A 13,816-nucleotide genomic window follows, 5' to 3' on the forward strand; every position below is an offset into this window, starting at 1 on the left:
CTTTTCAGACAACTCAAGTGCCAGGTGACTGTGACGGGGGACGTGTGGTAGAACTACACTTCACTTTTTAAGGCTTTTTACCGGAAAATTCCTTAGGCTTTATTATACGCACCGTTCCCTTTGTAACTACTGCACTCACTTGTACCACTAATAACGTGCATAAACCTACTGTTTGTCACGTCCATAAAGCACTTAACAAACCTCCCCTGAAGGAAGGAAATCACACTGCTTGAAAATTCCCAAACTTGGAGAGAGAGAGGGGGAGAAAGCAGCTATTCTTAGCACAGACACATCCCTCCTAGTCCTCTGACACACCAGCAGTGCCTCAACCAGCGGCGACATGAGAGTAAATGCACATGGCACCTGCCTAGAAAGGTACCTGAATAAATGCAGACGGGCCCTGACAGCTTCCTGAAAAACCGAAATACTTTCCAAGCTGCAATCCCAGCGGTGGCCACTCTGTCAACGGCCAACATTGCCAGGTGTCTAGAAAGGCATTCACCCACCCCCCAAAAAGGGTCGTATTTGGAACAGACTGCATGTGAGTCTGTACCAGAGGATCTCAGAGAAGGAGGGAAGAAGGTTTACAGACTGCAATGAGGCTGGATGTTAATTTTCATTCCAGTGTAACCGCCGTAGCTGGAACATGGTCAGAAGGCCATGGCTGTAAGAGGACAAGATACTGGTTTTACACCCCATCCAAAAGGCAAGCAACTGGTATTTCTGGAACCGCAAAAAACAACCTGAGAAAGCAACTCTGTATTTCAGGTTTTTCAAGCATTACTTATTGCCTTCAGCATTTAATGCAAGAATTAGCTACCTATCATAACATGTCCACAGAAACAAAACTGATGAAGCGCAGAGTGCAAATCTCTATGCGAAAACCATTAATTTTTCCTCACCTGATCTTCTTCTCCACCACCTTCTTCATCGTATTTCAGAATGTTGTCCCTCACATCATCCTCGGGATCAATCAAGAGCTGCTTTGCCTGACGCTCTTTATCACGGCGTTTCATCCATACCACGAACATTAAGACTAAAACTACATCGTGAAAAGGGAAGACACAAAACCACAGCTTGATTCTGAAGTACAGTCATGGAAAATTATCACCAAGATTTAAAAAAAAAAAAAAAAGAAAAGAAAAGAAAAGAAGAAAGCCAAGAAATTTGACTTTGACTGTTCAGGATGAGGTGGTGGGACTTTTTTAAAATACAAAATCTCAACAGACAGCAGCTTAAGCAAGAGATGTTTAAACTCAGGCTACTATAGGCAATTTGATTTGGAAGCCAATCACATATCCAAGGTCATAAGTTACAAATCCATTCTACATCAGCAAAATAAACCTGTCATGGAAAGAAGTAAAAAAGACCAAGCTTCACAAACCACTGCATTCAGAAGGGAATCTCTCCAGCAGTGGTAAGAATTCTAAAAGATTACATTATTTATTTTTTTTTTTCCTGCTATGTCCCAAGAATATATAGCTATTTATATAGTTTAAGTAATTCTGATATTTGAACATCACTAAGCTTAGGCCATCTTGGTATATGGCTCTATGGTCTGCAAGAAGAGGTCATATTGTTGCCTAAGTTTAGATTTATGTTTAGAAGCAAGAGGAGCCAAGGTTGAGGAAAATGCAGTGGCATTTAGAGCTATATGTTTTTCATCTTTGATCTCAACCATTTCAAGTTAAACTGTTTGTTTACAAACTAAAACTGTTAAAGAAAACTGAAAAAGAAATGAAACAGAATAAACATGAGTAAATGTATTTGTAATGCAATGGGCACATTTTTCAATTACAACCATCTTCAAGGAAAGAAATTCCAATGTCTAGAATGTCAATATATGAAGAATATCTTAAAGGATTTGATAGTTTCAATAAGGCTCTGCTAATTCAATACCTAGCATTTTCAGAGTATCTTGTATCCAGAAGAGAACTGCACCGTGCCTGCGTACAGCCATGGCCTTAGCCAGGCTCAAACGATCCTTTTTTTTTTTTTTTTTTTAAATTACTTCTTTCTATCATTTTCTATGTTCTGGAACTTTGAAGAGGTTAATCCCTTCCTTGTGTTCCACCAGGATCAGAAATCAGTTACCCACAACGTGTAGGAGAGCCAGCTGATCTAACTTAGTGCACTGGACAGGCCCTCAGCCACGGTGTTCAGTCATTCCCCCCCCCGAGGGCACCTGGCACACGAACAAAACAGGAGCGCAGCTTTACGCAGGACCTAAACAAACCCGTGCACCTCTGCTCCTGCACGGCTGCCTGCTTGTCCAGCCTCGCACGAAGGGCTGTGGTGCTCTCCTTTCCAAACCCACGCCGTCCCTGGGAAGCACAAACCAGAGCACTGCTTACAGGCACTGGCGTCACGTCACACAGCACCAGCAGCACAAGAGGGACCTGGTGTCCGGGGGCTAACGGCACCTTCAGCCTGGTCGCTCACTGGCGTGACAAGCGCCCGTGGGCATCGATGGAAAAACCTCTTTCACAAACCCACCGTGGGGCTTGTGCCATGCAAGTCACTGACTCCCAATCCCTCACCAGCAGAGACAGTTTTCAGACTCGTCCGAGACATTAAACCAGGCAGCAGCAACTCTTGGACTTGTGCCTTTAATCACTCCCCCGTCTCTTGTCAAGGTACGTGGGACTGAAACACAGGATGGTACTTGAAAAACCAGACTGAGAGAGTCAGGATTAAGAGCTCTACTCACTGAGCAAGATGATGATACACAGCAGAATTGCAATGATGGCACCAGTGCCCAGCCCTGCGCCAACGATCCGGTCGACATCGGTGCAGTCTCCGTTTATGTCACACTGGCACACTTTCACTTTCAGCACGGAAGTGCTGGAGGCATGTGGGTTTCCAGAATCCGTAATCACTATGGGCACATCGTAGATACCAGCCTCCAGGAACCTGATCCTTAAAGAGAGCTGGGCGTGATCGCCTGCACGGGAAAATAAGGCACTTGTTAAAAACTCATGTGCTGCTCACGTAGGTTTAGAACAGTATTGGCAAAAATGGTTCATCTTTGGGCTCTGCATGAACTTATTGTTCCACAAACTACATGACCCTCAGGATACCAGACTTCTTTATCACTGTGAACACCTTTTCCCTCTGAAAATGTCTTGTTCTTTGTGGAACTTACACTAAGGTGCTTTCCTATTCATATTAACCAAATTCACGCACACCGTGAAGAAACACCAGACTAAACCACAGAAAAACATAAGCAACAGCTTCTTAAAAATGATCCAAGATTCCTACAGTGTTCATTACCGCTAATTCGAACAATGGTCCAATTCCTCTTAATGCTAGCAGGCGTGTCAGGCAGCTCGAAGGCAAAGGGGCCTGCGTTTGGATCGATGTCGGGGTCCACAGCAGTGATGTTAATAGCATTCGGCTGCAGCGTTTCACAGGTCGTGGCTTCCTTGGGGTTCACCTGGGGGGCATTATCGTTGATGTCCAGCAGGTAGATCTGAAGTGTGCCAGTTCCGCTCATCGGGGGGATTCCTTAAAGAGAAGAAAATGGTGTTGAGCCCGTTTCCAATCGCAAAGTTACCTACATGAAACTATACCAACACTTCTCAATGACCACATTCACCTCAGGTTTGGGATTCTGTCTTTACCAAGCCAGTCTAACACTGTCACTGCTCCTGCTAGTGTAGTCTGTTCTCAGAAAAACTGCCCTAGGCAGCACAATTCAGCAAGTAACCGCACACCCACGGATCAGGGACTCAACCCTTTCACTGGCGAGGCAGCCAGTTGGTCTCCAGAGACGGTCCACATCAAATCCTTCAAAGAAAAAGGTGCAAAACCGGGATAGTTCATCTTCCGGAGAAATTATTTCGTCACTTTGGAGACTTACGATCGCCCTTTACCACAAGTGTGCTATTTAAATTCCTTCTAATACTGCCTTTCAGCACGCCACTTCTAGACACTCTTGATATCCATATCCAACGTGTGACGCTTCCGTAAACCTTGCTAAAGTCACACATTTATGGGAACATGTGGCACTGAATTTCTCAGTATAATTAGCAATGGTTCTTGTTCCACCCCCACCCACCCCCATCATCTTCCAGTTCTATTTAATTTTGTTCTCCAGAACAGAGCCAAAGGGACAGAAACAGTGGATCTAGCTTTGTTAAGCTGTATCAGTTCGCAAAGTTTTGCCATTTGTCTCCTCTCCAAAGTAAACAGCCCTGGTGGTTCAGTTTTCCCCTCTCAGGTAAGAATGTTCCCAACGGCACCCGCCTTTCTCCCATCAGCTAGGAACGGTACAGCACTCCAAGGACTCGTTTCTGAGCAAAGGCTGTTAATTGCCATTAACAAACTGACACTGAAAAGACAGTTTTCCTCTGCACTGCTGTAGCATGAATGTGGAAAAATACAACACCCCTGCCTCCCTCGACACGTCTCCCCATGAAGTCCACCCCTGCTGTGCATTCACTGCCTACCGCCCTCCCGGGCAGGTTTTTTCAGTTTTCTGTAAACTTGACTAATGTCACTAAGCCAGTGCCTTTCTCGAAACTCAGAGAATTCTTTTTCAGACCTCCTCCTGAGAGCTGGGAAACACACAGAGCCCCACACGAACACAGCCTGCCGACTGGATGCAATGGAGGCATATCTGGTTTTCTGCCCCGGGAAAACGGAATGTCATCCAACCTCACAGAGGAAAGCTTTTAGAAAACATATACAGTGTTGATACATACCATTATCAGAAGCCAGAAACGTTGCATTATACATATTGTTTTGCACATATATTGACTCTCTGTCCAAAACAGCTGTAGTCGTTATTTGTCCATTAACAGGGTCAATTTTCAGCCAGTTTGCAGGATCTGAAAGTTTTGAGTACCTGTGTATTTGATCACAGGACGTGTTATTTATTTGCCCACATAAGTACCGACAGCAAAGACAATATTAGTATTCTGAGCACATATTTGGAATTTGGAGACAATGTTTCACACATGCCCACTTATTAAGTCTTGTTGCTAAAATTTGAAAACACGTATTAAAAACAGCCCTACGTTTGGATTCTCGAACTGCCCTGCCACGTAAGTTATCATGTAACTGGAGTAAATCATACAGTTACTGTACACTATAACCTTCACGTTCAGACTCCACTGAAACACTTCATTAAGGATCCCTCTTGCTTGTTCTGTATCAGTGCTGTTCAAACTAACTTTTCTCTTATGAGAGCGCTGACAGCAGGAGGGAGGTAACAATGGATAGAGTGGTACAGTAGCACTAACTTGTGCTTCCGATACCACTTAATTTTTTAGAGGCCCTGGTTTTACTGCATGCTTCTCATCTTATTTTGAAAGAGGAGCGTCTTTCAAAATCATCCTTCTGGCTGATAAATTTGCCCTTTGACACTAATCAAGTGCCAGCTATCTTAAGTCATTAAAAATGCAGATATCCTTGAGTCCTCACGCTATCGTGTCTACGACAGTTATGTCCAGAAATGAGCAAAACATCAGCAACTATCAAGTCTATGACAGTTATGTCCTGAAATGAGCAAAACATCAGCAATAGCTAACCAAAATTAAGAGAAAATGAAATTACCAAGGTTCTTACAATCTTGAATTCGGAAGGAAAGACAGAACGTTTCCTCCACATGAGCTAAACCAACCCGATGGACAGGCTAGGAAGCCAAGCCGAGGCTGGTCCCTGTGCCCTAGCTTTGCAGTCAGTGACCACGTTTTAAATAAAGTATGAGAAAGCCTGCTTTTAGGATTTCCGTGTGTCATCCTCTTCACTTCCCTGATCTAGCACAGCTCTAGACATCAGACAAATTATGATCAAATTATGATCACAGCGATCAGTACAAGAGTTCGCATGGACAACAGCCCTTCACACTGACGGAGAATAAACGAGAAAACAACCCTCAGATTTTGTCAACAATCTGACATGGTTTTGCTGCTGTGTCAAAACTACTGGTTAATCTAAATGGCAAATGACCTTAGTTGGCACCAGCACACGTCTGCTCTGACTGAACTTGCGGGGATGCCACGCACACTGTCACAGAGGGGCATCGTTTCGTTCTGCCTTGATGAAGCAGGACTTGGCATTAGCAGACGACCCAGTTTACGGATCTATAAATGCTGGTCAGGTCACCTTCTCCACTGCCAAAACTCCCTGTACCGAGAGCTGCACCAAAGCCACGGGAGGTACCGGTGCGGCTGTGTGCTCTGGCACATGCAGTCATGGCAGCTGCAGTCTCTTTGCTCCCCACCCATTCTCTAACGCAGATATCGCACCCCACTTGATAAATAACTGCAGCACGTTTCCACAGACCTCAGAGAGGTTTGCTGCATGTAACGATCCGGGTCCTGAGCAGTGAACGTTGTCAACACGCTCCCAGCAAGCAGCCCTTCTTCCTGCCGGACCAGCTTCGGGTTTGGAACAAAGTACGGGCTCTCGTTCACGTCGATGACCGTGATGGACACGGTCGCTGTCGACTGAGGGGGATGCTGGATCCCCTTCGCCAGAGGCACTTGATTCTCCGCAGCTACAGTAAGCACAAACATCCTGTTGGTCTCGAAGTCAATAGGCTGGGAAAAGCAAAGAGCAGGAAGCGTTAACATTTACTGACAACAGAGAGCAACAAACAGTAAGGTTTTTACTTTAAAGCACAGTTTTAAACATTACTTGTACTGCTTTTATCAAAAAAGTGAGTGCAGAGCATGAAGAGAACACAATAAATGCAACACCTCAACACAGGACTGGGTTGGGGTTTTGCTCAGCAGCAGCAGCAGCTTTGAAGTCAGAACAGCTAGAGAGTTGTCATTCCTGGATTTAACCTACTCTGGTTCTGCCACTAGAGGTAACTGAGGAAACAAGCAGTTTCACCAGCAAATGATGTCACTCCCAGCTCTGTCCCAGGCACTCTTGCGAGCAGATGTGCCTCCTGAGGAGCGCTCTTGGGGAGACAAACTTGCCCCTCTCTGTTATGAGGACGAAGGTTTCCTCCGAACAAGATCACGACTATACCTAGCCCCATCGATCACAGACTCGCACGACCTTAATGTGTCACTAGAAAGCCTTTGCAATCCCAGCTAATCCTACTTTTGGTGTACCTACAGCTACCACCTTCACAGTCCAGACCACCTTCAGTTTGTGGACTTACTCCTTGAGCCAGAAGCCCAGTTTAAGGAGGAGTAAAACCAGTTTGAGGCTAGAGTTCCTCTGTTGTGCTGCACAGGGCTGAGGCATTCCCTGAGACCTGCTGTGCCCCGGTACTCTGCACTCCACTACTCACACCGATTCCAGACTTGGAGGAACCCTGTACCTTGCAGGGGCAGCTGGCACGTCACAGTATGAAGTCAGTGACAAGAGACAATCCAATCCTCATTACAGGTTGACAGATCAACTTATTGCACTGCCAATAAAAACTGCAGGTAAGCTTCCAACTTTTCCCACGTCTGGGTGCTTAAAGGAGCGCTACAAAGCACACTCACGGAATTCTTGCTGGAAGACTGCAATATAACAATTGGTACCTCTGGGGAAGTGCAGTTATAAACAGAGACAGTTCTTAAAAAAACCCTAGTGTGAATTACCACTAGAGCTCTATGAAAATTGTATCTTTTTGTCACCTAGATACTGAGAAGATTTAGGAAAAAAAAAAAAAAAAAAAAAGAAAAAAAGAGACAGAGAGAGAGAGGGAGGGAGGGAGAGGGGTAAAGAATGAAGGGGGGAAAAAAGCGGAATGTTTTAATTTCAAATGGGAACACTGGCATCTCACACTTGACTTTGTAAGTGGATCAGCCAAAACCAGAACAGGCAAACCCAGAGAGGAGACACTTATCAGAGGGCCACGAGGAAAGGTGGTTACTGCCTGGCAGGTTTAATTATAGAACCGCATTGTTGTTATCACTCGAAATAAGTCACCCCTCAACACACAGCTGTGTTGGCTAGAGAATGAAGACAGACAGGTTATTCCATAAAAGGTATTTAAATGAGGTTTTAAAAATAGCCAGTCTTTAAAAGCCTCTTGTAGAAGTAGCCTCCCACCTATCACTTTTCCCTCCCTGATTGTGCCTTGACTGCCTCTATCTGTGCCTTCATGGGAACACGTTGATACAAAACCCGCAGACAAGACGCATGACTGCTAACGGAGGCCGAGAGGCAGGAAGCTGTTCCTTTGCACTAGAAGCAGACACTAAGCAAATGCTTTTTCACAGACTAATGCCTTTCTCTTGGCAAATAAAGCTTCAAAATCTGTTGTTTTCAACAATCTAGCCTGATTTTTAAAACTGATTGGCTGGAATGCTACTGACACCGTAAGCAAGGCAACACTCCAAGAGATGGGATGGCTAACTTCCACAAGACAGACTGTGCCCATCTATTTTACTTTCCAGACTCATGCTGGCCTCAGGAGCTCACATCTTCCCCCCTCGATGTTATCCCATGTACTCCATCTCCACTTAACTCTCTGAAGCCCCAGCATCTCCTACCTTCACAACAGTCACCAGCCCATCGTTGCTATTGGGATCGGTCAGGATGGTAAATCGACCTGTCGGGTCTCCTCCGGTCATCCGGTACATCGCGTTCCACGCAGGCGTGTGGGGCTGATCCTTATCCGTCACCGTCAGGTTCGCTACGATCACATCCACCCTGTTTTCCGGTACTTCCCCATAGAACTGCAGAAAACAAGAAGCCGTTTTCCCTCGGCTGCAGGAGCACACGAGAGCCGCGCCACACTGAACACCCGCCAACGGTACGAAGCGCGTCTCTCTTCACTGGGGCTCTGACAATTTATCTAACGAAGTTTACCTGAGGCCACCCAGGAAGATGACGGTTCGATTCCCTTGTCAGCTTTTGACTTTCAGCCTAAGCAGAATACTGTACCTAAGGGGTATGTATTCTGCACGTCTTTCAATTCTGCCTGCCAGTACCCTATTTAATAAGTAATAAATATTTACTGTCTCTGAGTATAATGAGAAAAGTGGGGAACGGTTATAAATACGCACACCTTTCAGTTACTCCTACCCTGTACTTACAGTCATGGCGGTGAACTCTGGAGGATTGTCATTGACATCTGTCACAGTGATGACAGCAGTTGCTGTGTTTGAAAGACCATATGTTGGGTTGCCTTCCATGTCCGTAGCTTGAATTATTAATGTATATTGTTGTACTTTCTAAAACACAAAATGACATCAACATAAGTTTTAGACAAAACTAACATCACCACAGGACAGCAGGTGTTCCCGAAATTGCACATCGCTAAGCAATGGAGCCTATCACACTGTTTATTCTAGTTAGCATCACCCGAAATGACAGGAGCAAAGTTTCTGCCACAGGAATACAGCCCCGGGTTGCATCCAGCTATATTGAACTGCTGCTTGATATTCTTCAAATATCACCGGGACGAGGACAGACTGCCTGCTTCCTACTCTCAAAAATCAAAACCACTTTATACAGTTAATGCTATTACCACAGATGTAACAACGCTTTTCAAACGGGGAAAAAAACCCCAGAGCGCTGTTTATAATAAAGCAGAGCAAGTCCTCAAAAGCATTTAAGAGAACTGAGCCAAGGTAGGCCGCAACTGCCAAGTTTTGCTTCAGCCAAGCCCAAGCATAAAACCACCGCTCAACGCCTTGTGATCGCTATGGAAACGGAAGATGTCAAGGCTAACGGAGACCAGTAAGGGCACTGGGAGAAAGGGGGAGGCAACCACCGCACGGGCCGTGCCCATGAATGTTAACCCCCCCCCTGGCCAAAGATGGCCACCGCCGCCCCCCCTGCCCGGCGAGCCAGGCCCAGGGCTGCCTCCCGCACAAGAAAGGCCCAGCAGAGACCTGGCCTCAAACTGGTTTGTTCTTTAAAACAAAGTCAACAAGGTTGTGTTAAAAAAAAACCCCAACAAACACAAAAAACAAAACAAACCAAAACAAAATGAAAGATGTTTTTTGTGCCGAGCTGCCGAGAAGTTCATTTTAACTCGTTGACAGTTTCTGCCGTGAAATGCAAATATTGAGCATGCTTCTCCATTTCCCAGTTCAGCTTCCCAGCTCGGAGAGAGCTAGGTGTTAGCACTCAGTTCTTTCCAAAAGAAAATGCACAAACATAAGGAGTTGTTATTACTTTGAAATATCACTTTCATGAATGGTTTACTAACACTGGGAAAAACCTTCTGGCAAAATAAAAATACTTAAAGCATTTTTTTTTTCCCCACTTGGTACCTTATTTTCTCCCACTATTTAAAGACTGGGGTGTATGACGGATGACTGCTCACGGAAACAGTTTACAAAAAGGGACTATGGATATCAATTAAAAAACCAAGCAAGGACAATTCCACTGATAGTATCTACCTTTCTTTCGAATTTTGGCCAGACACTATGACAGAGATTAGAGCTTTAACAGTTATGCATATTTCCAATCAGCAAATATGAGCCACTGAATAGAAAAGGTTTTTAAAATCAGCTGTATGAATCTTTATCTCCCACTGAAGATAATTTAAGCTCATGTCCCTCTTTCACAAAGGAACCCTTACAACATACGCCTAATGTGCATTACTGTATATGCCTCCCATGGCTCTTTAAAAAAGCAAGACTAATATTATTTATACAGAAAGGCAGTATATATGTTTCATAATGCATAAATATGTATACGAATTCTGGTTTGGAAAATGTACTTGCAAAGTGACCTTCAAAAGGCTTAAATAAACATCCTAAAGGTTTCCTTTGCAACATCAACAAGAGAAGCCGTCACAAGGGAATCAAAGAAATACTTTTACCGCTTTCATCCATAAAAAAAAATACACTTTACTTATTGTGAAGCAATAAAATCTAGAGCAGTATTCAAGCAAATCTTGGAGCCAGATGATTCTACACTATTGAAACAGCAGGTGCTTCTGATTCATCTGGGTCTTAACACATTGATCCCAAGCAGCAAATTTCATTAAGGAAACTCCATTATTATTACACAGAGACTCAACTTCCGTACAACCTTCTTATTTAATTCCAACAGAAGCAGCGCACTACAAACTACCCCCAGAAGTGCCCCAAAAGACAGCATCTATGTGTTTGTCTCTGCCTGTTTGTTTTTCCCTTCCCAGCACTCGCATACAGAAGATCAGCTGCTGGGAATGAGATTTCAGAAATCAATAAGCACAGAACTTTCCAAGCATGGGGAAGCTGGGGGAGCTGGTTCTCCCCTTTTTACTGCGGGCTGAGAAGCAGCCAGGAATAAGCAGTGGAGCACGTGTCAGCAGCCCGCATGGAGACTTTACAGCAACACATCGGAAAACGAACTGGCAGCTTCCAGAAAGAACACAGACCTCATCAGGTCACATCTTTCCACTTCAACACAGGCCAAGTACAAGAGCACTTCGCTGAATTAACCTCACGTGAGGCAGGAATGTCAGCGTGTAAATTTAAGTACCCTGCCTGACTTCTTTGGCACCTCCAGCAGTAAGGCAGATGTTTTATTGCTGAAGTGAATTCCACAGCAATAGCAGAAGAAATAAGAACAGCTGGATCTCATGACACAGCCTCTTTCGGGACAGCAAGTGAAAGATTTCTCCTGCCTTTAGCGGAGTCCCCCTTACCGAAGCAGCTCTCCTCCTGTGCATGTCAGCACAGATAACGCATTGCGCATGTTAACTTAAAACACCAGCAGATGAGGAATGCTATCAGAGGAACTGCTCTTTTTTATAATTCAGGGATAAAATTGTGAACAGTATTTTATGAGCCTAATTAAAGCTTTACAGAAAGAGTCAAGACAGAGAAAAGGGCAGAATGGCAGAAGAGGGCAGCCCAGCTGAGGCTGAGGGCCGATAAGGAACCTTGTGCAACAAGGCCCTCCCCAGCCCATGCCAGAAGACCTGCTCGATTCAGATCTGGCTTTCTAGGCTCCTGGTTGTTTTAATTTAATTGACCTCCATGAAATGACTCAGGAAACGGAGGAAGCGAAGCAATGACTTGGGAAGGAAACCATTATATTTTATATTAGTCTAATTTAATATTTGAATGACTTAACATTAGTATTCCAAGGTGTACAAGAAATGTTTATAAATGACAAGGCATCTCTGACTGTTAATGTGAGGGTCTAAGCTCCACAGACAGGTGCTTCCCTCCAAGTTAAATCACTCTGGTACAGCTTATCACTAAATAATAAAACTCAGAGTTATCGCTATGTCCTTCTGAAAGTTCAGCTGTCAAAGATGACCAAGGGATTTTAAAAACAAGGGCAAAGCTGCCCATCATTCTTTTAATTTAATAGGACAATATTCTAAAGTTCAGGGTTTTCCTTTCCTCAAATCCATCCTCTTCAAAACCAACTTAAATAGAACGAATGTTAATAAAACTTAAAAATTAATTGCAGGAGCTAACCGTCTGTTTAGCTTTCCAAATCTTCTGATTGCCTCTATCAAACCGAAATGCGTCAGAATATTAATAGCCAACCCAGAGCATCAGAAAGTATTTTTGTTCTTCATTTTAAGTAAGTATAAGCAAACAGCTAAAAGCTGAACAGCAAATCCAGTTTAAAAAAACCCCTTCAGATTTAATGAGCTAAAATGAGGTTAGTAAAACAGAAGTTGAAACAAGATGTGTTGAAAGCTATTTGTTTGGATTTTGTAGTTTGTTTATAAAATAACGCTTATCTCTTGTGAAGTTTTCAAGTGGTTCAAAAGCACAGTTAATCCACGCAACAAATCTGGAGCTGGGAGGGAAATATTTCTATTCCCACCTCACAGATGGGTGAGCCAGAGCAGAGGATCCAGCACCCTCCTTCGCTAGTGGTGGGCACAGTGAAGAACTGTCTAGACAGAACGGGACTTGCTCAGCATGTAGCAGGGAATTCACTGACAGACAGATTTTTCTGGTTTTATTTTTTTGTTGTTTAAAGTCCAGGCCTTGAGACAAGTCTCTATCTGTGCTGCTTCCAATACTGACTGGTTTATTTCTTAGAAACGTGCTTTTCAAATTTTAAAATCAGTAATACTTTTTTCTGGTTTATTTTAATAAGCAAAGTCCAGATCAGGGAATTACTGCAAATTTAGCAACACGGCATCCAGAAGATTTCAAATATTTAGCACCTCTCTACAAAAAGCAAGGACAGAGGGAGGACAGCTCCCCTGGAGCTTCCAAAATAAATAAAACATACAGCCAATTCCATTTTCCATCTACTTTTTGCCTGTGGGACAGGGCTGGAGCTGAGGAACCCCTCAGCCCTCAGCACCCAGGCCAAGCACCTGAGGTCCTCATCTGCATCGCTCTGCTTTGGGGGGTACCTGCTCCTTACAAAGCAACCAGACCTTCCAGACAAGATCCTTTCCACGACCCCACGGCACCGAGAAATGACTCCACGTACAGACCGTGTGGGCCAAGTTTGCTTCCCCACGCTCCCTTCCTCTTCCCCAGGGAGACAGTTCGGACCCAGGAGGGAGAGAAGCATGTGGAAGTTACTAGCCAAAAAGCGTGCTTCTTCACAACACTAAGTGCAACCCAGCCCGTGGGACGAAGACCCGCCGTACCTCTCTGTCAAGCCCAGCCGCTACGGTGATAATGTCGCCCGTCTCGTTGTTGATGGTGAACATGTTTGGAGAGGGGCTGCTGGGGGCTTGTGACAAGATGCGGTACCTCAGCATCCCGTTCTGCGCGTTGGGATCGTCAGCGTCGATGGCAGTGACCGTCATCACGTAGGTTCCTAGCGGCAGGATAAATAATGGAAGGTGTACAAACGCCTCCTCAGGTTACACAAGATCACCGACAAGCAACGCACCGAGCATGTGCTTCTTTTGGTAAACGCTGCACATTCCTCCTCTTCCTTAAAACAAACCGGTTCAACGCAAGATTCACCCACAGAGTAATTA

At 44.6% G+C, this 13,816-nt stretch overlaps 1 protein-coding gene across 1 annotated transcript in view; it reads right to left on the minus strand.

The window, feature by feature from the left end:
• The window catches only part of CDH2 (cadherin 2), a 111,986-nt gene that overhangs the window by 16,207 nt on the left and 81,963 nt on the right, over positions 1–13,816 (minus strand). Inside the window, exons 7-14 of the mRNA XM_086472757.1 lie at positions 13,478–13,650; positions 8,997–9,134; positions 8,451–8,636; positions 6,292–6,548; positions 4,707–4,849; positions 3,274–3,507; positions 2,711–2,944; positions 903–1,042 (exon numbers count right to left, since the gene is read on the minus strand). Coding sequence (XP_086328883.1) covers positions 903–1,042; positions 2,711–2,944; positions 3,274–3,507; positions 4,707–4,849; positions 6,292–6,548; positions 8,451–8,636; positions 8,997–9,134; positions 13,478–13,650 — 1,505 coding nt within the window. The remainder of the gene's footprint in view (positions 1–902; positions 1,043–2,710; positions 2,945–3,273; positions 3,508–4,706; positions 4,850–6,291; positions 6,549–8,450; positions 8,637–8,996; positions 9,135–13,477; positions 13,651–13,816) is intronic.

This window comes from Leptosomus discolor, chromosome 13, assembly GCF_034619465.1.
Source record: "Leptosomus discolor isolate bLepDis1 chromosome 13, bLepDis1.hap2, whole genome shotgun sequence".
Classification (NCBI taxonomy): domain Eukaryota; kingdom Metazoa; phylum Chordata; class Aves; order Leptosomiformes; family Leptosomidae; genus Leptosomus; species Leptosomus discolor.